The sequence below is a fragment of the Doryrhamphus excisus genome, chromosome 3 (genome assembly GCF_030265055.1).
Source record: "Doryrhamphus excisus isolate RoL2022-K1 chromosome 3, RoL_Dexc_1.0, whole genome shotgun sequence".
Lineage (NCBI taxonomy): Eukaryota > Metazoa > Chordata > Actinopteri > Syngnathiformes > Syngnathidae > Doryrhamphus > Doryrhamphus excisus.
In genome coordinates this window covers 3,103,279-3,129,253 of record NC_080468.1, presented here as the reverse complement: position 1 = coordinate 3,129,253, position 25,975 = coordinate 3,103,279, and the positions used below count along the sequence as shown (strand labels likewise).

The 25,975-nt window shown below is 42.0% G+C and overlaps 1 protein-coding gene across 2 annotated transcripts in view; it reads left to right on the top strand.

Annotated features, from left to right (window-relative positions):
* The window catches only part of b4galt2 (UDP-Gal:betaGlcNAc beta 1,4- galactosyltransferase, polypeptide 2), a 98,384-nt gene that overhangs the window by 66,436 nt on the left and 5,973 nt on the right, over positions 1–25,975 (top strand). For both annotated transcript variants that reach the window (XM_058066149.1, XM_058066147.1), the window contains exons 5-7: positions 8,811–8,998; positions 9,882–10,004; positions 14,459–14,563. In XM_058066149.1, coding sequence (XP_057922132.1) covers positions 8,811–8,998; positions 9,882–10,004; positions 14,459–14,563 — 416 coding nt within the window. The remainder of the gene's footprint in view (positions 1–8,810; positions 8,999–9,881; positions 10,005–14,458; positions 14,564–25,975) is intronic.

Sequence of the window (25,975 nt, the reverse complement as noted above, 5' to 3'; positions counted from 1 at the left end):
TACATCCTTTGTCCTTATTTGGTCATTGATGTTGAGCAGTCACCCATGTTCCCCCTAAATAAAGTCAAATATGTATCTGAGCAACGCAGGCCACACAGCCAGGAGACCTGAGTTCGATTCCACCGTCAGCCATTTCTGTGTGGAGTTAGCATGTTCTCCCTGTGCATGTGTGGGTTTTCTCCGGGTACTCCGGTTTCCTCCCACATTCCAAAAATGGAAATGTCCAAAATTATCCATAGGTATGAATGTGAGTGTGAATGGTTGTTTGTCTATATGTGCCCTGTGATTGGCTGGTGACCAGTTCAGGGTGTACCCCGTGTACTCTCGCCCCAAAGACAGCTGGGATAGGCTCCAGCATGCCTGCAACCCTCGTGAGAATAAGCGGCATAGAAAACTGATGGGTAAATGGATGCTGTTTATTTTTACTTTAATTTACTTTTACTTTATTATTTAAAGTTACTTTAAAAAATATCAAATGAACTACTCTTTCCAGACCCTTCAACAACACAAACTCGGCGTAACACTTTCCATCAAAATAAAAGCATGGCAGAAAAACATGCCACACATTCACTTCACATGTTTCACTCCCAACTGGATTGATTCCTGTTGTTTTTTATTAGGGAATCGTGTATAATTCATTCTGGATATAAACAAACAAGGAAACAACAACTAATGCCAAATGCATTCACATTTTATTTGAATAGAGCGCATCCAACACTGCAGGTTGAATTAATAGGTTGCCACACACTGGACGAGTGGTTAACATGTAGGGCACACAGTCAGAAGACCTGTGTTCGATTCTCTGTATGGAGTTTGCATGTTCTCCCTGTGCGTGCGTGGGTTTTTTTTTTTCGGTTACTCCGGTTCCTTCCCACATTCCAAAAACATGCATGAATGAATGGATGCTCTCATTTTCGCGATTCAATCCTAAGCTGTGTTTTGGCCTAGTCTCTGCCTAAACATGCTGGCGAGGCCTGAGGCGTCTGCAGAGCTGCCGTTACCCTACGCTGCTGCTTTAAGAGGTGCCTGGATGTGTTGTGTGAAATCCCATGGTGCCTGAGTAGGTGGTTAGGGAGATTTGTCGTGTTGTTGTGGTATTTTACTTGACAATTTACATATCCTGCAAACAACGAGCGTCTTATTTAGAACATCTCCCTCATTGGAAAAGCCAAAGTGTTTCCACACACTGGACCCCAATGGTGGCTTCATTATTTGTCGCTTGCCAGCGGCTCGTCTGCTGCCGTCCACCTCGCTATGTTTTGTTGTTTGTTGGCATGTGGCGATGACATCATGCTTAAATCCATTTTTTTTTTCTGGTATTGATGCAATTGAGGGCTGCACGGCGGTCAAGTGGTTAGCGCACAGACCTCACAGCTGACCTGAGTTAAATCCCACCCTCGGCCATCTCTGTGTGGAGTTTGCATGTTCTCCCCGTGCATGCGTGGGTTTTCTCTGTGGACTCCAGCTTCCTCCCACATTCCAAAAACATGCTAGGTTAAATGGCGACTCCAAATTGTCCATAGGTATGAATGTGAGTGTGAATGGTTGTTTGTCTATATGTGCCCTGTGATTGGCTGGCGACCAGTCCAGGTGGGACAGCTGGGATAGGCTCCAGCACCCCTGCGACCCTCATGAGGATAAGAAAATGAATGATGCAATTGATTGATTACCTTTTAAACAATCTTAAATGGTTATATGTTGACCGGATTGCCGAACACAGATCGATGTAGTTGGATCGTAGGAATATAAATCAATACACCGATGTACTAGATGACGGGTTACACCCCTACTAAGATAGTAGGTCTGGTGAAGTTTTTTTAAGCAGTGTGAGTGATTTTTGGACTTTTTTGCCAGCACAACAGTTATTTTTGTTGCAAGCCCATATGTTCAGGCAGGCTAGGTCATGCCACGGCAGATCCGAGCCCGGAGCCACACAACCATCTGCTTGTGTCTTTGTCGTCTTGCTGCCTTCTTCTTTTATGCCTCTTAAGTGGGACTGTCAGGCGGCAGCTCCTTAAGTCCAGTATTCAGTATATGTGTTTCAGTCTACTTTTTCTTCTGACTGACACATGGTGCCCGACCCCCCCGTGGGGCGCCGCTAACCTTTCCCGTCATGTCTTTTTCGGCAGCAACTCTTGTCATAACTCGTCATCTTGCTGTCCTCCCCCTTATTCCCTTCCATCAGGCTTTTGTTCGGCCCACTTCCCGTGTGTGATTTACGCTGTCATACCAGCAAGGACTACATGACTGGCAGGTCTGAGCTCTCTACTCGGGCTTAACGCTGCCACAGTGTGATTGGCTTCAATGTAGCCAATTAAAAATAAACATGCATTTTGTAAGGAAACAGAGCAGAACTATGAGTTGGATCTAATGGCGGCTAGGATGATTGTTTTGTGGTGAAATAGTGACAAACTATACTTGGGCAGTTTAACACTGCAGTTAATACTCCAGAATTCCTGGGAGAATCCTGGGAGACATCAAATTACCTAATCCAACCAAAGAGCTTACATTACTTTGCTTACCTACTAAATATACTAAGAATATTTCCATTCCATTCTCCTCTGCTAATCCGGGTCCGGGTCTCGGGGGCAGCAGTCTCAGCAGGGAAGCCCAGACTTCCCGGTTCCTAGCCATCTCCTCTAGTTCCACCGGGAGGACACCAAGTCCAGACATAATCCTTCCAGTGTGTCCTAGGTCTGCCCCGGGGCCTTCTCTCGGCTGGGCATGCCCAGAACACCTCACCAGGGAGGTGAGGAATCCGGACTAGATGCCCGAGCCACCTCAACTGGCTCCTCTCCATGTGAAGGAGTTTCAAGTTATAGTTTTTTTACTGTGTTTTTATTGATTAATTCATTTAATTATGAATCAGAAGTCATCTCAAAACTGTCAAAGAAACAAGTTATTTTAAAAAAGAAATAAAAGTAAATTCTTATTTCAACATATACGTTTTTATTGATGTTTTTATTGATTTTTTAGGCATATTCATTAATTCATTTTCTACCGCTTATCCTCACAAGGGTCGAGGGAGGGTGCTGGAGTCTATCCCAGCTGTCTCCGGGGCGAGAGGCGGGGTACACCCTGGACTCGTCGCCAGCCAATCACAGGGCACAGGAGTCCCCGGAGAAAACCCACACATGCACGGGGAGAACATGCAAACTCCACACAGAGATGGAATTGAACTCGGGTCTCCTAGCTGTGAGGCCTGTGTGCTAACCACTCGGCTGGCGTGCAGTTTGAGGCATATTCTTTAATAAAATGTCGGTTTGATTTAGTTTTTGCTCACTCTTGAAAAGAACCCTCCATCTAATAAGTGAGGACTAAAATACAACACAATGGACTTGATTCAGTTCTTATTTCCACATGGATGTCACATGGCGCCCTGCAATAACACAAAGGAAGCCATATATTAAATTAGAGGGCTTCCCGGTCCTTATTTACTTAGAAAAAAAAATGCTGGTCTCATTGTTTGGGTGCAGCATCTCAGCACAGCTTGTCAGGGTTTCGATGCTGCACTGATCTGTTGTGGTTCCTGATTTGCGGTAATTGAATTGCCCGCTACGGCTCGGCCTTTCATTGCGATTGTTGTGTTGTGTGTGTGTCTCTGTGTGTGCTGCTAGAAAGTCATTACAGCAAATTAGTTATTTTGGCCTCACACCAGCGCTGTCACACTCCTCCATCCTCGCTCTTGTTCCCAGTGCCAGCCTCTCATAAACCAGGAAGGATGTGGGATTGAAGAATGCCACATTTGAATTCCATAGATATATAGAGCCGTGCAAAAACAAAAACTTCTGTAATATCTTTGAAATTGTGAAACCATCATGTATTCTCGTTTCATTGTGCACACTATTCAAAACCTTTTTTTGTCTTATTGTAGATTTTTATGGCATACAGCTGAAGAAAATTACAGAATCCATGTGTCATAATATTAGAATATTCTGACAGTTACTCAGTTGTCTCAAAGTACTCAGTTTGCTAATTGCTCAGTTTGCAACTTACCAAGTTGGTAATGAGTTGGTATATAGTGGTCTAAATATTGTCAATCATTTGGAAATCAAGGTTCTGGGGACTGAAGAAAGAGGGGCACAGGACAGAAGCTGCCTTAAGTCCATTGTGAAGGTTCCTCAGTCTGGGATGATTTGGGGTGCCAAGTCATCTGCTGGTATTGGTCCACTCTGTTTTGGACTTGCTGGTGTGTTTTGGATCATTGTCCTGCTGCAGAACACAAGTTGGTTTCGGCTTGAGGTCATCAACAGATGGCTGGACATTCTCCTTTAGGGTTTTTAGGTAGACAGTAGAATTCATGGTTCCATTTATCACAGCAAGTCTTCCAGGTGCTGAAGCAGCAAAACAACCCGAGACCATCACACTACCACCACCATAAGCAGCAAAACAACCTCTGACCATCACATTACCACCACCATAAGCAGCAAAACAACCTCAGACCATCATACTACCACCACCATAAGCAGCAAAACAACCCCAGACCATCACACTACCACCACCATAAGCAGCAAAACAACCTCTGACCATCACATTACCACCACCATAAGCAGCAAAACAACCTCTGACCATCACACTACCACCACCATAAGCAGCAAAACAACCTCTGACCATCACACTACCACCACCATAAGCAGCAAAACAACCTCTGACCATCACACTACCACCACCATAAGCAGCAAAACAACCCCAGACCATCACACTACCACCACCATAAGCAGCAAAACAACCCCAGACCATCACACTACCACCACCATAAGCAGCAAAACAACCTCTGACCATCACATTACCACCACCATAAGCAGCAAAACAACCTCTGACCATCACACTACCACCACCATAAGCAGCAAAACAACCCCAGACCATCACACTACCACCACCATAAGCAGCAAAACAACCCCAGACCATCACACTACCACCACCATAAGCAGCAAAACAACCTCTGACCATCACATTACCACCACCATAAGCAGCAAAACAACCCCAGACCATCACACTACCACCACCATAAGCAGCAAAACAACCTCAGACCATCACACTACCACCACCATAAGCAGCAAAACAACCCCAGACCATCACACTACCACCACCATAAGCAGCAAAACAACCTCTGACCATCACATTACCACCACCATAAGCAGCAAAACAACCTCTGACCATCACACTACCACCAACATAAGCAGCAAAACAACCCCAGACCATCACACTACCACCACCATAAGCAGCAAAACAACCTCAGACCATCACACTACCACCACCATAAGCAGCAAAACAACCCCAGACCATCACACTACCACCACCATAAGCAGCAAAACAACCTCTGACCATCACATTACCACCACCATAAGCAGCAAAACAACCTCTGACCATCACACTACCACCACCATAAGCAGCAAAACAACCTCTGACCATCACACTACCACCACCATATTTTACTGTTGGTATTTTTTGAAAAGCACTGTTACGTTTACGCCAGATGTAATGGGACACACACCTTCCAAGTTCCAAGTTCAACTTTTGTCTGGTCTCACCACAGAGTAGGCTTTCAAGAAGCCCAAAATTGAGACAAGCCTTAATGTTCTTTTTGTTCATGAGTTTTTTTTGTGTTGGCACGCTGTCATGCAGGCCTTTTATGCCCAGTCTTTCTTTCTTGTGGTGGAGGCAAGTGAGGCCTGCAGTTCTTTGGATGTTGTTGTTGTTGTGGGCTCTTTTGTGATTGGATTGGACTCGTGGATGAGTCATTGCTGCGCTTTTGGGGGTCATTTTCATTGGCGATGCCCCTGCAAAGCCACACTTTTTGTGTGATGGTGGCCATGTTTTTTAACAAATCTTAACTAAAATTGTACACACATGTGCTTGTCAGTCACCCTTAAGGTGTGCACCAAATATGGTGATGATTTAGCCAAATTTAAAGTCAATCTGACTCATAGGGTTTAATAGCAGCGCCACCATGTTTTGTACTTGTCACACATATTAGAGCCTGGGCAACACATTGGGGTTGCGTGTTGTGACAAATTTTCAGTTCAGGAGTAGAAGCGTTAGATTCCAACAAACAAATACAGTCATGACTGCAAAATTCAGAACACATAACTGAACAATCTACTGTCTTAAACCTGAAGCTTGTGAGAACACAAGCCGGTCCGTGGGTCCAAAAAGGTTAGGAAACACTGTTCTAAATGACCGGTTATACGTAGCAAATACAAACACCACACACACACACACACACACACACACACGCTCATTGAACTCAGTCTCCATTAAAACTGATAAGGTGCTGAACCGGCGGTCTTTCGGTGCGTTGACTGACCAGCCAGACTATATATCACGATAGGCCCACTCTCTGCCTGTCTGGAAGACACTGATAAAGCCTGTCACTCACACGTTTTTGTGTGTGTGGCCTATTCTTGTCATGAAAAAGGCTGATTCTGATTGTGAGAATTAGCAGGAAGTTAAAAATCAATAAATTGCCAAATGCAATTGATAACAAATTCAAAAAAGAGCAGCTCAATTGCTCCAAATTGGGGGTGTCCATACTTTGTCCATCGAGTGCGGGGGCCATTTTGATATTTGTAATTTTTTTTAAACAGGCTAACATCATCGCATGTAGATATGCTAAGACATTATACTATTAAATACTTAATACTTTTCATTAAACAGCCTGTAGGTTATACTACTGTTTTTAGACACATAAAGTTTCATTTTTTTCCTAATTATTTAATGCCTTTTTGATCTTTTTTCTAATTTTGCTGTTGTTTTTATTACTTTTCTTTTAAATGTACTCCTAGAGTGCACCACTGGGCCAATAAAAGCCAATGCGCAGGGATCGAATGGTCCCCAGGCCACACTTTGACATCCTTGCTCTAAATGATGTTTTTCTTTATCTTCCTCCTGCCTGCTGCACGTACAAGTCAAAGAAATCCAAAAGGCAGCTTGAGAGAGACTGCCTAAAAAGATCTTGTCGAAACCTTCATTCAATGAGTCCACCTGTTGTGTCATAACTGTTGTTTATTTTCATTTAAAATACACTAAGAAAACAAAAATGAGACGTGCCTCTTAAAATAATGAATCGATTTGGGGTAGGATTAAATCAGCAGGGTTTCAAAGACTGTTTACTGTAAGAACTCTAATTTTGCCTGCAAAGACAAATGAATTTAGCAGGTGTTTATTTTTCTCAAGCTGCTGTGCCAATGAAGTCTTCTCGCTGTCAAAACAGTTGAATTGCATCAAATTAGCACAACATTTTGGCCTATACAGTATTTCCAACTTTGTTTTTTAACCTTTTGTTAACTAACTTTATTATTTTGGGGGCATTTTAACTTCCTTAAAGGCATGTTTACAGCTTGCAATGACCTAAAGCAGGTACAAAATTTTTCAGTCTTACTGAATTGACTCAATATTTGAGTTCTGATGGCGTTCTAATACTTTTGTCCATAGGGCGGCCTAGATCGGGTTGAACTTGCTGCTTTGCTGAGTGTGTAAAACATATTTGAGTGCAGCAGCAACAGCAGCAGGCAGCTTAGCAGAGGTCAATAGGCACACATACACCCACTTGGTGATAAATACAGACCAGCAGCGCACTAAATATTGATGCTCAGTGGTGCTGAACCTGTACGTTTCACCTTAATTGCTTGGCACTGAACTCTTGACTGTGGATCATTGCAACTTCGCAGCAGTGGAAAAACATCCAGAGCATCCCTCAGAGAGTCATTATTTGTCATAAGATTAAGATAAGATATGCCTTATAGGCACATACTCTACATTGTCATTTATTCGGCACCCCTATAGAATACAGTAAATCCTCCCTGAAGCAAAATTGTGTGAGCGAGAACGTTTTGGGTGTCCAAAGTCCGGTCCAGAAATATATCTGCACCCTGCAGGGTGTTTTTTTGCAGTAGAAAATGAGGCGTCAGATTTGAAATGATTGTAAAATAATTAGATCCATTGTTGCAGATCATTAAGATTAATTGCGATGGTCATCATTAAATGAAAGGCCATTAAATACTTTTAAAATGCAACGAAAATAAGTTGAATAAATGCAGTCCCTTTCAGTACAGGCCATTTGAGAATATTGTGATCCATGGCTACTGTATATAAATATGGAACCTACCAAATGAAAGATTAAACCCCTGTCTTTTATAGACAGTCTACCTTTTTCCGCTCTTTAGTAATCAGCAGTAGAACATAAGTAAGTTTCAGGAAAATATCAGTTCCCCACTGAAACAGGGTGAAAATGAATGGATGGACATTTGGAACTGAACTGTCCCTTCAATGCGTAACCTTCTGTACGCTACTGGTCCACTTCCTTTTTGCTGTCAAGTGTGTTTTTACATGCAAATTATTTTGTCTCTCTCTTATCAAATGCACTACTGCCACCCTGTGGCCATTTTTATGGCTTCAAATTGCTCTAAAAGGGACATCCATAAGTGTGCAGTTGCATCATCACCTCTTTTTGCCTCTCGCGCAAAGAAATGTAAAAGACGTATAAATATGTCTTTTACATTTTGAAAACATATAAATTTATACAATACACCTCATTCAGTTTTATAAAAAACTTTAAATACACTTTTGGTATTGAATGAGTTACTGGACAATATAAATCATTTTACATTTTAATGAAGCTGTTCATATTTTTACTGTATATTAAATTTTACCACAAAATGTATTTAAATTTTATTTGAATACATTTAAAATGTACTGTTTTCTTTATTATTATTATTGTTATTATGATTATTATATTGTAAGTCCTGCTTCACAGCAAAACAAGGTGGTTCACGGTTGATGGTTGATGGTTCATGGTTGTGTTTTTGCAGTTGGGTGACGACACGTTCAACCGTGCCAAACTTTTAAACGTGGGCTACACGGAGGCCCTGAAGGATGGCGACTACAACTGCTTCATCTTCAGCGACGTGGACCTGATCCCCATGGATGACCGCAACCTCTACCACTGCTACGAGCAGCCCAGGCACTTCGCCATTGCAATGGACAAGTTTGGCTTCAGGTGAGGCCCTGATGAATATGCTTTGCACTGTTTTTATGATATTACATTACAGCAATGATTCCTAACCACTGTGCCACGGTACGTTAGGTTTGCCATGAGACATCATCTGCTATGCAGCTCGAAATGATTGAATTACACTTATTTGGTCCCAAAATATATATATTTAGTTATGACTAATTATATGTTTTTGTTCTTCTATGTATATCAGCAACATAGTACAGTGACATGCCTATTGATGTTATACTGTATGATATCAGTCAGCTGACATTAAGCCCCCCCCGTGATTTGCTGTTGCTCCTCCCACGGCAAAGAGTGGTGATTACAGATAAACGCTGCGGTAAGATGCTTATGTCTATAACAAAAGTTATTCGTTCATTTGTAGCATCTTGTTATGTTGAAAAAAAGTCAATTGTTTGATGGCATAGCATCGCACATTGAACTCCAATATAAAAATCCAGGTTTTGTACATTTCCATCTGTTAAACTACTATTTCATAAATAATTGGAAAATGTGCCCATTGCAGAATCATTTTTAATAAGTTGCCTTGACTTCGGCTGCATTGTCTTTCCCATAATCAATTTCATTTCTAGTTTATCTGTAATGTTTGTTAGCAAATGCTAGTTTTTGCATTTACCTAACTGGACATAATACATGAACTGTGTGAGCCATAATGAATTGTGGTCAGTTCAATGATATCAACAACTTTGATTACCTGTAAATGTTGAAAATGTGAATGTGAAATTCTAATCATTAGTATTTCGTAGGGGTGCTCCGATCCATCGGCCACGGATTTCTTCTCTCTTCTCTAATATTGTGCAGGTGTACCTAATGTTGTATGCAGTGAGTGTACATGAATATGTCGACTTGCTCATTTTCCACGCAGGCTGCCCTATGCGGGCTACTTTGGAGGAGTGTCAGGCCTCAGTAAAAAACAGTTCCTGAAGATCAATGGCTTCCCCAATGAGTACTGGGGCTGGGGAGGGGAGGACGATGACATCTACAACAGGTAAGTGGCCAAAAATGGTGCCTGATTCCTTCTAATTAATAGTCTCAGTCAATGTTTTTCACAACTGGCTGAAACTCAATATTGATAGCAGGACTGCAAGATGATTTAAAGCTGCTTTCAATGGCACGTATGGTCATAAGTTAAATTTACTGTCTTGGCAAATGGTTGTTGAGACTCTATATTAGCTGATAGATTGGTTGTCTGACTTCTAAATGAACGTAAGACTTAATAGAATAAAGATTTGGTCAACTCGTGCATGTAGTGTTAAAAAAGAGAATACTATACGTGGGACTTTGTATAGCATATTTTTTTAATCAGATGCCAGCTCCACTAGGCCAGTAGACGCTCCAGATTTCCCCAGAGATATTTTGCGGCGGATCTAATTCCACTTTTTTTTCCATGAGGTGACATGCAGGAATATGATTGAAATTGCTCAACTGCTCACATGCAGTCTTCTGCTTTTTAAATTAGCTTCAATTGGACTCCCTAAAATAACACTTCCTGGTTAGTAATGCTAATCTCAAAATATTACCTCTATTACCTGCACTTTTACTAATTTAGCTTCAATGCTGGAACTAATTCCCTGTAGTGTAGTATTGTATATTTTAAACCAAGTGTTCTGATTTGTCCGTCACTACTTCACACCGGTAAAGTAGTTCGTCAATAATGATTGGCCTAATAATCGATGATAGCGTTCTGTCGTTTTTCTGGATTGTTGACGTGTCAGGCCTGTCCTGATGATCGTTGCGTCAATTAACTGCTCGATAAATAAAACAAATTCGATTCAGACTAGATGATAAGAGGGTTCACTTTGTGCATCTGTCTCAACACCTGGGCGTGTTGGTTTTATAACGGAATGAATGAACCCTCCTGTAATTTACTCAGTTTCTTGTCCCAGTAGGGAGGAGGCGGGAAGCTAGCGAGTGCACACACGGAGTGCTTTAAGTGAACATTGTAAGGAGTAACTAGCGAGACAATGCAAACGTCATTTTCTGACATGAAAAAGTGTGCGACAAAAAGTGAAACTTACGTGTCAGCTGCCGTGTTCACCAAACACCAAAAATTTACTTGGACTACTACTTGCATGTTCTCCCCCTCCGTGTGTGGTACTCCTCCCACATTCCAAAAACATGCTAGGTTAATTGGCGACTCCAAATTGTCCATAGGTATGAATGTGAGTGTGAATGGTTGTTTGTCTATATGTGCCCTGTGATTGGCTGGCGACCAGTCCAGGGCGTACCCCGCCTCTCGCCCGAAGACAGCTGGGATAGGCTCCAGCATGCCCCTGCAACTCTAGCAAGGCTAAAATGCCAACATATTGTAGCTTTACTGAAGCTGAATGAGTGCATTTTACACAGAAGTTGTTTCAGTGTCAGCTGGACACATAAATGGCTCCATTTGTCCAATAAACTTGGCAAGCCAACAGCACATCATCATTGTAACTGTGCCTTTTATCTCCGTTTAACCCCTCAATGATACAGCAAACCAGGATGTGCTCGTACTGTCCTTCTCCTTGTCCTATTGTGCAGAGTAAAGTTTGTCATTTGCATTGCGTGATATGACATTAAAAAAAAAAGCAATAAATCTAACTTGCTCTAAGCTGCAGTAACAGTGTGTGAAGGTTACGGGTGGGCTCACATTAAAAGCTCACACTCCACCACCAGCACTTTCCACTCTCGTCTGTCATGGCTGGCTGCTTTAAAAGCCTTTCAATGGGTAAGTGGTCGGGAATATGCCCTTCAAAGCTCATTTTGGACAAGCTGCAAGAGAACCACATTCTGACCCTTTTAATATAAAATCTTGTTTTGGGATTTTTTTTTTTTTTCACATTAATCCGTGAAAGTGTTGGTTGGTCATGTGGTCGCTTTGGCTCTTTGGTGTTGACCATATTACCTCAGCATCTGCTGCATGGATAGATTTCCTGGAAATATGTATCACTGAGTATTATTAAATTGCTAAGCAGCTCTTAAATTGTGCAGGTGTCCATTGGCTGTGTAATCCAGGTCAGCATTCATCATAGCAGGATAGTAGCAAGAATTATTATTTTCCAATATTTTATGGGATTTCAAGGCCAGAAACTGGACATGTTCTCCAGCTGAGTGGATTAGCAGGCTGTCCTACACAGTAAGTCAGACTGTGTGGCACCCGTGAATGCGAGTTTGGTTAGTTGTGTTTGTATGTTCTCTGTGAAATTCACAAAGCAAACAACAGGAAGTCTTTCCATCTTGCAGATTGTGGTTTTATGAAAGAACCACAGCTGGGTCATTTCCTTGGCATGTCATTAGTCCTGCCGGTTTTATGCGCAAATACGCGGGAGCTAACTGTTCCTACAGCTGCTGTCACATGACACTTGGCTAGTGACCCCCACAACCTTGTCAAAGCGTTCTGATTGAAGAGGTGGTTTAATAGGAATGCTTTCCGTTCCACAGCATCCCCTCTGTTGCAATTAAATCAAGACCGGTGACTGCGAAAGAACAGGCAATGTTGCGTGTATCTTTGTGTGTGAACGGACACACATGTTTAAATAATACAGTGGAACCTCCGTTGGAATGCACCCCATTTGGCGTGGGTTAGAACTGCTGCAGCGGCTCGTGTTTGTATTTGGGATTTTTATTCTTCTTTCTGTTTGGGCTTTTCCCTTCAGGGGTCGCCACGGCAAATCAATCTCCTCCATCCAACCCTGTCTTTTGCATCTGTCTCTCTCACGCCAACTATGTCCTCCTTCACTACATCCATAAACCTCCTCTTTGGTCTTCCTCTACATCTCCTACCTGGCAGAATCCTTCTACCAACTATCTCTCCTCTGGACATGTCCCAACCATCTCACTCTGACTTTATCTCCAAGGCCTCTAACATTTAATGTCCCTCTGATGTACTCCTTCCTGATCCTATCCATCCTGGTCACTCCCAATGAGAACATCCTCATCTCTACTACCCCCAGTTCTGCTTCCTGTCTCTTCCTCAGTGGCACTGTCTTTAGACCAAACAACATGGCTGGTCTCACCACAGTTTTGTATACTTTTCCTTTCATTTTAGCTGAAACTCTTCTATCACACATCACACCTGACACTTTTCTCCACCCGTTCCATCTTGCCTGCACACGCTTCTTCACCTCCTTTTCACAATCTCCATTGTTCTGAACTGTTGACCGCAAGTACCTTTTGTGTGTAGTTATTGTGTTTGTTGTGAGATAATTCAACCCCACAATAAAAACCTTTTGTTCTGCCGCTCAAGTCTGGTGCTTGTGTGTCTCATCAAACATTACAGTAACAGTACTGACAGCTTTTGACCAGTCTAGAATACTACACATGTTCCCAGCATCTTTGAATGCATCTTCTGAATGCCTTATATTTGTATTATAGTTTATTTAGCCATTGCTTAAAAATTAAAGCACAAAATGTCCTTCAATATCCTTTTTTTTAACTAATAATAGGCTATATTCAACAACAAAACAGTATGATTTATTAATGAATGTGAGTGTGAATGGTTGTTTGTCTATATGTGCCCTGTGATTGGCTGGTCACCAGTCCAGGGTGGACGATAAGCGGTAGAAAACGAATGAAAGAATGCCACTAACCAAGGTTCCACTGTGTTCATGTGAAAGGCAGACATAATATATGTGTCTATATTATACATATGTGTGTATGTGAACGGATAAACATGAGTAATATGTGCATGTCAATAACAGACAAGCCTACATTATGTGAGTATGCAAATGAGCAGACATCTTTACATCATGAGTGAACGTTAATAGACACTTTTATTTGATGTGTATATGTATTGTTCAAAGAAAACATCTTCATATTTTGTGTGGGATTACATTTTTTGTCTGTGTTAACGAATTGACGCCTTCACTTGATCTATTTGTGTAATATTTTTTATTTTGTTGAAACAACTTGTTTCCAGAGGCGCTGACATACCTCCATAAACAAATATTGTAATGCAGAGTGGGGTTTGACAAGAAAACAGATGAATTCAAGTGGAACTGTCTGACTGACTCAAGTAGATAGAAAAGGCAATTCTATTCGGGTCAGTCCCCATTTTGGCAACAAAAAGACATTTTAAGTACAGCTAATCTTTAAGTGGACCCCTCAAAAGACACACTGTCGTCTTTTCAATCACAATTAATATGAGCAATTTAGCCCATTTGACAATCTTTGACTCGTGTGATACAGGGTGCACTGCCGCATGCTAACCTCTGCGTGTATGTGTGTAAAAGCTGCTCAAATCTGCTCTCTAGCCTGCTATAATAAATCATCCAAAACTCAGTCTCAGTCTGCATGGGCACATTTGATTGGATTCATTGGGAATTCCTCCAGTTCTCCTCTCCACTTCCCACCACTGGAGTTAATTGCATTAAAGCAATGGAGTGAAGGAGAAGGCACAATCCAATGGTTTTTTGTGCTTTTTTTAATTCCGTATAACGCCATATAATGCTGGTTTGTGTTTTGCAGGATCACTCTGAATGGGATGAAGGTGTCCAGGCCAGACGTTCGCATCGGTCGCTACAGAATGATTAAGCACGAGCGGGACAAACACAACGAGCCCAACCCGCAAAGGTACCTCATCACTGTCCAGATGTATTTATTTTAGCTTTACACCGGCTTGCTATTACACCTCATGTAATCGACTCCCGTAGCACTTTTGTTTCTTTGGGTTTAACACGGACCTTCGGAGTTCTGAGTTCAGGTATATGGCTGTATATTATATTCATTCATTCATTCATTTTCTACCGCTTTTTCCTCACGAGGATCGCGGGGGGTACTGGAGCCTATCCCAGCTGTCTTCGGGCGAGAGGCTGGTCGCCAGCCAATCACAGGGCACATATAGACAAACAACCATTCTCACTCACATTCATACCTATGGACAATTTGGAGTCGCCAATTAACCTAGCATGTTTTTGGAATGGCGGCACGGCGGTCTGGTGGTTAGTGCGCAGACCTCACAGCTAGGAGACCAGGGTTCGGTCCCCGCCCTCGGCCATCTCTGTGTGGAGTTTGCATGTTCTCCCCGTGCATGCGTGGGTTTTCTCCGGGTACTCCGGTTTCCTCCCACATTCCAAAAACATGCTAGGTTAATTGGCCACTCCAAATTGTCCATAGGTATGAATGCGAGTGTGAATGGTTGTTTGTCTATATGTGCCCTGTGATTGGCTGGCGACCAGTCCAGGGTGTACCCCGCCTCTCGCCCGAAGACAGCTGGGATAGGCTCCAGCACCCCCCGCGACCCTCGTGAGGAAAAAGCGGTAGAAAATGAATGAATGAATGTTTTTGGAATGTGGGAGGAAACCGGAGTACCCGGAGAAAACCCACGCATGCACGGGGAGAACATGCAAACTCCACACAGAGATGACCGAGGGTGGAATTGAACCCTGGTCTCCTAGCTGTGAGGTCTGCGTGCTAACCACTCGACCGCTGTATATATATATATATATATATATATATGTATCTGTGATAAATGAAGAGACCCACACTCACTAACTTTATGTACAATTTACTACTAAATTATTGTTAAGGTTGTATAACCGGAGCTCTCATCCTGAAGCATTTTAAAGTACCACACATCATGAGTCATACTCTCAACACCCCAAAGACCTCACAAATATGCATCATTTAGTTTGTCCCATATCCACTCCCATAACACTTTACATTATTCAGATCATGTTTACTTCATGATATCTATAAGTAATAATATATCCACTATGCATAGCTGAAAATTTTGAGAAAGCCTCAAATTTCTCCAAAAAACAATCATGGACGTGAAGTCAAAGCAGTGGAACAAAAATGCGAAAGCTTAGTATTTTCAGACCGTCCTGCAGGGGGGCAGAGAAGCGTCTTTCCTATATGTGGCAGCATGTTCCTGTCATGGCTGCGGTATGCTGAATGATTCATGCAGCGAGCCGCTGACATCCATGCAGGACATGCTGAATAAATAATAGGCTGGGATAATGCACTTACATATTGTAGAATGTCATTGTAAAGTAAAGGGAATCATATGTTACCCATATGCATTGAGATCTTTCACATACTGTATAGCAAAGGTTCCTCCACGTACCCCCAGGGCTACACCAATTGTTACAGGGGGTACGTGGAAAAACAATGAAAAACAATTAGCGTCTAATACTCCCATTTACGAGTGCGCCTGAACACCTCACACATGTATGGTTGAGTTTGAGACTCCAGTCACAATTTTTGTTGGTTTTGAATTCAACTTGAAAATATCACCAAAACTCTGACATAGGACTGACATTAATGACTAAGGACTTGACTTGATCTTTAGTGTGATGACTTGAAAGTACTCGTCCCCATTCAAAAGTATTCAACTTATGTCATTCTGTCATTTTCCGGCAAGTTTTCCCTCGGAATCTGCCTCATTGAATGTATTTAATAACATCCAATCAGGTGTAAGAACAAACAACAAGTGTGTGGCTTACACTTCGCTGAACGCCAGACTGCTGGAGATTGGCGGTGATTAACACTGGGATGTGTCAATATGCTAATGAGGAGAATTTAATTTGCATTTGCACATTACAAAGACTTGTAAAGACTCCAAAAATTCAAGCTTATGATTTCAGACTTGACTCGATCCGTCTTGTCTTGACACAGGCTTGCATGTCTTGAGACTTGAGACGAGCTAAACACTGACTTTCTTCCGCCTCTGCTTTTTACTAGAGATGCTTCGATCAATTGGGCACTGATCAGTATCCGATTTGTGTGAAAAATCATGTGATTGGTATTGCCAATCATTGCAACCCGAAGCCAACCATGCAGTGCAGTGTCTTGCCCTAACTAACATCTCGGGAATCGTGCACAGTGCGCAGGCGTGCCAAAAGAAAATCATCATGTCTGCCGTGTGGAACATAACCAACACATGTCATGAAAACGGTATAGCACGTTAAAAAGCTTTAATTTAATATGGAATTTGAAGAATGGAGAGTATGGTGAGTTTATGAGGCTCACGGTGTGATCATCAGCAACCAGAAGCTAACGCAGCCATGTGGACACTGGTCCAGCTAGAATGTGACGCTAATAACCCGAGAAATAACTGAATTCATCCGATTAGATGCCCGGCCTTTCTTAGTGCTCTCTTACTCACCTGGAAGTCCTGCTGGAGCTCCACCAATGTTCTTTCACATCAAAAGTCTCCTTGAAGAACGTGTGTTATATGCGCTACTGTATGCTTTTGCTGCACGGCGATCGAGTAGCTAGCACGCAGGCCTCATAGCTAGGAGACGCGAGTTCTGTTTGGAGTTTGCATGTTCTCCCCGTGCTTGCGTGGGTTTTCTCTGTGGACTCCAGCTTCCTCCCACATTCCAAAAACATGCTAGGTTAATTGGCCACTCCAAATTGTCCATAGGTATGAATGTGAGTGTGAATGGTTGTTTGTCTATATGTGCCCTGTGATTGGCTGGCGACCAGTCCAGGGTGTACCCGGCCTCTCGCGCAAAGACAGCTGGGATAGGCTCCAGCACCCTCCACGACGATGTATGTTTTTGTATAAAGTAAATAGATTTTATGGTTTCTTTTTTCATATGAAATGGCCACTATCACTGTACAATGAATCCATGTGATTGGCATCAGTATCGGCCCTAGATAATCAGTATCGGAATTGACAGCACAAAACCCTGTTCAGAGCATCCCTACTATTTACTGATCTGTGTGGATGCTATTTTTTCAAGTACTACCCAAGGAAGATGGAATGACATCATGTTGTGCTTCTTTAGCCAGCACGCAAGCTTGGAATTGCGCTTCTGCTGGTTGCAGCCAAGTAGCGCAATCCATTTTATTATGCTCATCAACACTGCAGATGTAGAAAAATAGCTTGAGATTATAGATATTTTAAGGAAATAACCCTCTCTGTGTCCTTTAGTCCTGCTGTCATATTATAAAATGTAAAAGGCGCCCAGGAAAGGAAATTATTTGTAATAAAATAAAAAATGGCTTCATAGAGATAGTGCCCGCCCAGGGGGTGTTTCAAGTTGCGCTTTTGGCAAGCACCGCTTATGAAGTGCTTTTACAGACAGAAGTATAAAAGCTCTTCCTGTATAAATGAGTTATTTGCTGGTGTGATGAATGAGGCCCAATATGGCGGGATGAGCCCTTGGAGACACATTAATCACCAGGAGTATAGCACCTCACATTAAGCTGCTTAAATGTGGATTATCACTGTTTATTCTCCTCTAAGAGCACCCCCCCCCCCCACACACACACACACACACGTCCCATCAGCACTCAGACCCATGCCAGACAATCTTGAAGGCACCATGACCGACGTTGCCTCCTCTTCTCCGACAGCATCATTAGGGGCTCTAAAATAGGTATCTAGTGTGACTCCCCAAAATGTGTTTTGCACACGTACTTTAACGTGCTTTCTATATGACACCTTATTGTCCATTGTTGGGAGCTAAAGAAACTACTTTATCTTCTCCCTTGTAGAAGAAAGAAGTTCTTTATACCATGTTCTCACAGAGACTGACTGAGCTGTGCCGTCCAAAAGCTTGTAAAACGGAATATTGGAAGGCTTTATTGTGCTAACAAATACTGTCTCCACTTCATTTCCTGACATCATTGTTACATTATAACAGCCCAATAACACGGGCCTGGGGCTGCACGGCGGACGAGTGGTTAGCGCGCAGGCCACACAGCTAGGAGACCAGGATTAGATTCCCAGCTCGGGCATCTCTGTGTGGAATTGCGTGAGTTTTTTCTCCGGGTACTGCGGTTTCATGCTAGGTTAATTGGTGACTCCAAATTTTCCATAGGTATGAATGTGAGTGTGAATGGTTGTTTGTCTATATGTGCCCTGTGATTGGCTGGCCACCAGTCCAGGGTGTACCCCGCCTCTCGCCCAAAGACAGCTGGGATAGGCTCCAGTCTGTACAGTTTGCATAAATGAATAAATATTACCACTTTTTCTCGTATTTCTCGGGGTGACACTAGAAAATGTCTGTCCTATGGCATGACAGAAAATAACCGAGAAACACTGCTCAATAAAAATATATGTAATGTTGCACATATGTATCGGTATCGGTTGATAGCAGAGATTGTGAGTTTGACAATATCAGCAAAAAAGCCAATATCAGACATCCCTAATTATGACATAAGAATACACGTTAATTTGAGCTAGCTTACAATGCTGTCATTGGGAAAACACCTATTTCAACTATGAAGCCCTCTAAAAAAAAACTTCTAATGCTGTGATCATGCATTAACACGTAATAGTTGCAATATCTTGACGTATTTTGATGATTTAAAACAATACCGAAAGTTCTTTCCTAAGCACATTGATACACATACTTATGCTAGTTCCTTCAACAACAACAACAGCAGCACCAACACTTACGATGTCCGCTCTCCTTGGGATGGCTGTGTCTTCCAGCACAAGACGTGTGTTTCAGTCCTCAAAAATTCTGACGGAAAACGAGCATTTTGCTGAGTCTTTGTAGCGAAATTGAGAGCTAGGTATCCACTCTTCTCTCATTCTCTTTGAATGGCACTGAGACTGGTGATTAGCGACGTCTCCGCTAGTTTTTCATGCTAGCTGCTACAATAATTATATCACTATGTAAATGGAACACTGTTGTCATTTTTTTTTTTTATAGATTTTTTTGTGAGGGCTTTAGCGTCAAAATAAGTACTTTCCATGACTCCTGTTGCTAGCTAGATCATATAATCTTGTTGTGTTCCCCTTTAAACACTGTCAAGATGTCTCACACAATGTCAAAAAAGCAAAACAAAATTTACAGAATTTATAAATGAATCCCACAATGCTCAGTGAGCTGGAGTCTTGCTGGATTTGATGAAACGTTTTATCTTGCAAACAAACAATCTTAATGATGTGTAAAACAAGCATGTCATCCATCATTGTTTTAAGTGTGTGTCCTCTGTAATTGCCTGTCAAAACAACACCTCTGGAAAATGGGAGCGTCTCGTCTTCTCGTCTTCATCCAAATCAATAAATGAGCCACTGACTGGCTGGCTGAACATGCTGGATTCCTCTCAGCACCACATGCTTCCTGCACATAGATGCACCACCAACAGGGACGCCATTTATTTGGAGGTCCATACATTATTCATCGCCTAGTGAGGGACAGAAAATAGTGTCTTTTAATTGGAACAAACTTTTTTTTTTTTGCTCCCTTCTGGAAGCTCATTAGAACGTCCTGGATATGTTTTAGCTTAGAGGATAGTTTTTCAGGAGAAGTGGGATTTGGACTTAAATAGGTTGTGAAAAGGAGAAGAAGACACCTCTTTGGCAGTCTTCACTTCACAAGCAATCACAATTAGTTTTTTTTCTTAAATCCTAAAAGTGTCTTTCTCACTGTTTCTCCTTGGGAACCTTAAATCCTCAGTCTGTCAAGACATTTGGAATTAAAGAAAGCCATGCGGGGAAGTGAGGCATTATGATAAAGAGTTTCTTGGTAGCTGAGGCAGTGTCAGCTCTTAAGTGAGGAGGGTATCTTAACTGGGGAAGCATCGCAGTAATTACCCTTTTTTAGGCTTTAGGTACCGTATATACGTATGTAATCATAAAACCAATATATTTCAGTTCACAGGTCACACTATCATAATCTATTAAATCTAACTCCCTTTTGCATAGGAGCAGATTTATATTCAATTGTCACATTCTTTAAATTTACATTTTATGAGGATTTTAAGCTGCACTTCTCCATAGCGCCATAGGAGGGAGCACTTCTGTTTTTCAATGGGAAAAAGTGGAACCTAAACCAAAAGGTCTAACGCTAACCAAAGCAACGACTTTCTGTTTTGTCATCAGTTATTTCATGAATTCAACTACTTTAAAAAGAGTGTAATCAAAGTCTGTACAGATATTTTTTCTAATAATTTCTGAAGCTGTGGTTAAAAACCAGTTTTAAAAAAACACGAATGATATTTGTATTCATCAGCCCCTTTCTGATGGTTACTTTACATCAGGTGTGTCCAAAGTGCGGCCCAGCAGCCATTTGCGGCCTGTGGTTGTCTCTTTGTATTGGCCCATTCTAAAAATATAATTTGAAAACTTATATATATATAACTTTGAATCTATGTATAAATATGAATGTATAAAGTCTAAATATGAATAGAAAAAAACTGTAAACTAATGAGAAAAAGTCACACTTTTATTAGAATAAACTCGTAATATCATGAAGAGAAAAAAAATAATTTTAGTAGCATGATATCGAAATATTAAGGAAGTTCAAGTTGTAATATTACATAAAACAAAATAAAGCTGTAATTTGGGGGAAAAAGTTATCATATTATGGGAATAAAGTCAAAATACTATGTGAATAAAGTCCTAATATTCCAAAAAGAATATTTACAAAAATTATTCATTTTAGTAGCATGATATTGAAATATTAAAGAAGTGTATTCCAAAAAGAATATTTACAAAGATTATTTAAGAAGAAAGTTGACAGATGTATAAGATGTTAAATAATAACAGAAAAAAATGTTTTTAAAAAATGAGCAAAGACTGAATTTTATACGACTATGCTTTTTTCACCAATGTCACCAAGATGGACGAGTGGTTAACGCGCAGGCCACACAGCTAGAAGACACGGATTCAATTCCCCACTCGGGCATCTCTGTGTGGAGTTTGCATGTTGTCCCCGTCCGTGCATGCGTGGGTTTTCTCCGGGAATTCCGGTTTCTTAAATGTTGATTTCGGGGGACATGCCACTTTGTTAGGGGGGCGTTGTCCCCCTAAAGGAGGATTTTCCTTGTAGTTTATTCTATTTGTCATTACACATAAACATGTTTTAGTAGATTACCCAGATAAACTCAACACCTGTCTGTCTCCAGGCAGACTTTTTCACATGAATAAGGAGAGTTTATCCATGCTTGCTGTGCTTATGTCCAGCGTTGACACAGGGAAGTGTTGCCTTGACTCTTCAATAAGGGTGCCTTATCTCCTCTCTCTCTCTCGCTCTGCCGCTCTCTCACACACACACACACACACACACACACACACACACACATTCAAGTTAAACAGGAGTCCATTCTCAGTCCATGGGCCATGGCGAGGCATAGCGATGAGATGGCGAGCTGAGAAACAAGGCACATTCATCACACTGGCATGAATTACTCATACAGGCATGTTCGATATTGCATTTATACGTTATCAGGCCTTTTTTTTTCCTTTTTTTGGTGACACTATTAATTAGAATAGAGAATTAGAATACACCCAATCTGATGAGAAGTACAGCCACAAGAATATATATATTGTTATTAATAATCAATTGTACTCAGGACTGGGGCGGCACGGCGGTCTAGCGGTTAGCGCGCAGACCACACAGCTAGGAGACCAGGGTTCAATTCCACCCTCGGCCATCTCTGTGTGGAGTTTGCATGTTCTCCCCGTGCATGCGTGGGTTTTCTCCGGGTACTCCGGTTTCCTCCCACATTCCAAAAACATGCTAGGTTAATTGGCCACTCCAAATTGTCCATAGGTATGAATGTGAGTGTGAATGGTTGTTTGTCTATATGTGCCCTGTGATTGGCTGGCGACCCGCCTCTCGCCCAAAGACAGCTGGGATAGGCTCGTGAGGAAAAAGCGGTAGAAAATGAATGAATGAACTCAGGACTGACCATTCATTGTCTTTATCTTGTATTGGAGATCATTAGATGTGCCTAATGATGTGTCAGGATAGTGAAGGTGTTCCTAATGAAATGTCCGGTGGATGTGTCTAAGATGCCTTATGAAGTGTGGAGCGGCTGTTTCTATGGTCGTGCATGCGGACCTTTTGATATCCACTCAGCCTCTCTGAGAGCGCAAGTGTTCCTAATGAAGCGTCTAGTGAGCGTGTCTATAATAGCGGACATGTTCCTAATGAAGTGTCCAGTGAGCGTGTCTATACAGGTCATGGAAGCACATCAAATAAAACTAAGCTTCTATAAGAATGACTTGATGGCATGCAAATTGAGTGCATCTAATATTGTCTATATGTACGCTGGGATTAGTCTATGGCTTTTTAATCTACGCTCCATGGCAGGCTTATCTGAAGATCCTCCACTTTTTTTATATCAGCATATCTTCTTCGCTCCATCTGTCATTCTTTTTTTTCTCAATTTTGCTCCTGGAATATAATTTTATCTGCGGGTTCGCCCATCCTCCATTTTTCTGTTCTGTCATTTACATTGTCCACTCCCTCTCCTCTTGTCCCCTCCTGTTTTCCTTCCCCTCCCTTTCCTGATGGAAGTGTCAATCCTTTCAAATAATTCTATTTTTATCTCAAATGTGTCACGACTGTTGAAGGAAAAAAATGGCTGACAGCGTGCTTTCTTTTCATAACCGGACTCAGTGGTCCACACTGTCCCATGTTAAAAGCGAAAATCCTAGAGTGTCATCTTCAACACCGAACGGAAATTAGTTTGGTAATTATGGGATTGGGATTAGGGATGAAGCACCACCATCATCCCGGTCCAGAAGAAGCCGTCTCCCTCCTGCTACAATGATGACCACCCGGTCGCACTCACTCCCATCATTATGAAGTGCTTTGAGCGGCGAGTCATGCACCACATCAAATCTACCCTCCCCCCTGCACTGGACCCCTACCAGTTTGCATATTGGTCCAACCGCTCAACCGAAGATGCTATCGCCACTACCCTCGACTAAGCCCTCACTCACCTGAAGACCAAAGACCCACATATCAGATGGACTTTCTGACAGGGAGACCACAGGCAGTCCGGGTCGGTAGCAGCACCATTATGCTAAACTCAGGGGCCCCCCTTGGATGTGTGCTGAGCCCCCTCCTCTTTACTCTGCTGACCCGCGACTGCACATCCTCATCCAGCTCAAAGCTCTTCATCAAGTTCGCAGACGATACAACTGTGGTGGGTCTCATCAACGACGAGACAATCTACAGGACTGAGGTGAGCCTCCTGGCCACGTGGTGTAAGGACAACAATCTCCACCTGAATGTGGAGAAAACAAAGGAGATTGTAGTGGACATCAGGAGAGAGCACGTCCAGCATTCTCCACTAACCATCAACGGTGCTGCAGCGCCAAGTTCCTGGGTGTACACATCTCCCAAGACCTGACCTGGAACATCAACACCACATATCTGACCAAGAAAGCACAACAGCGAGTCTACTTCCTGTGGAAACTGAGAAGACTCCCATTATGTACTCTTATGTATTATAGAGGCACCATCAAGAGCATTCTGACCAGCTGCATCACCGTGTGGTACGGTGCCTGCACCATCTCCTGAGAAGCTGAGAAGATCATTGGTGTCTCTCTCCCACCCCTTACTGGACATTACTGGACCACGCCCGCCTCACCCGCAAAGCCACCAGGATTGCAGGTGACCCCACCCACCCATCCCACAGTCCCTTCAGCCTGCTGCCATCTGGGAGGAGACTACAGAGTCTCCAGGCCAAACCCAGCAGGCTCAAAGACAGTTTCTTCTACCAGGCAGTCAGGATGCTTAACTCCCTCCCTGCTTTGGCACCACTTCCCCCCGCTGGCCCCCACCATTGGCTCTGGGCCCTTGACTCTGCCCACGCACACACTTATCTCAGGACTGCACACCTCACTTTACCCTCGCTCATTTGCACTACTGTTACATACCTCACGTCTGTTTATATTGTTTACATTGTTAATTATTTACTTTAGTTGTTGTAATTTTATTTATTATTTGCAGCACCGGGGGTCCGAAAGGACTGAAATTTCATGTACGTCGAGCATGTATAGCATATTTGACAATAAAGTTGACTTTGACTTTGATTTTGATCTGACTGACATTATTAATCCTGATAACTAGCCAACAAAAACTATGGAAATTGTTTTAGTGAAAAACTAACAACCAACAGAAAAAGTGGCGATGAAAACAAGTAGTTTTTGCGTCTTTGTGGTAGCTAACAAAGATGATGGCAAAATTGAGGCCGTCATTTTTGTGTGATACTGATACCCGTCAAACATAGCAATGAGAAAATATGAATGGAAATTTGGTTACATAGTGTTTAACCAAAATGGTGATGATATCAAGTTTAGTGGAACATGGAATACGTTATTTTTCAGTAATACCACTAACTAAATAAAACAAAATGAAGACAAGGTAACAATAAAGGGGACCGATTATGCTCACTTTTTGTGACTTTTTTTGTGGACTCCTATAGAGCAGCTACACACAATAACCAGTACACAAAGCTTTTTAGTTCTTCCAGAATCTGCACCTATTCCAGCTGTATTTCTTTAGATTTTGTGCTTCCTGTGAAAACGGTCTGTTCTAATGTATTCCACCCACGGCCCGCCTCCACACAGTTGCAGTTTGTGGCCCTAGCTAACATAATAAACTTCATAATACGTCGATTTATCTCTTTATTTATCTAAAATTTCCGCTTTTAACATAGCCATGTGTTGGATCCCGAATCCGATCCGGAAGTAGAGACTGTAAAGTGCAAAGTTTTTTCAAGAGAAGAGATTACTTTAAGTTGTCTCTCAATGGTAAGTAGCTTTAGCATTTTAGCTTTAGCATTACAGCATGGGTAACCGAATGTGGCCGCTAACTGTGATGGGAAACGGCTATTACCAACGCCGCTCCCTGTATGCAAGCATTTTTACTCCATGTAAAAATATGCTGATGAGAAAAAGTTTTGTAGAAGATTATGTTGTTGTTTTTTATATTATCTATGTAGTTTTATTATAAAAAAAACACACTAAAAATAGCTAAAACAAGTCTTTTTAGTATTTATTCAAGCAAAAACCAGAGAGGAAAAAAAAATCGAACATCGATGAAGTAGTTTTTTTTGCGTAATCCTGGAAAAAAAACAAATAAACAAACAAACCCAAAGACATTCTTCAAAATGCAATGGATTGTACTTTAGTTAATTCTCTAGCAGTCCACAAAATATGGGTGTATTTGTACCATTGTTAGTGACTCAACAATCGTATCATTTGTCTGCACAAGGGGATGCTGAATACACAACAGATCATGTCCAAAATGTAATGGATTGTTCCCGGGGTGATTATCT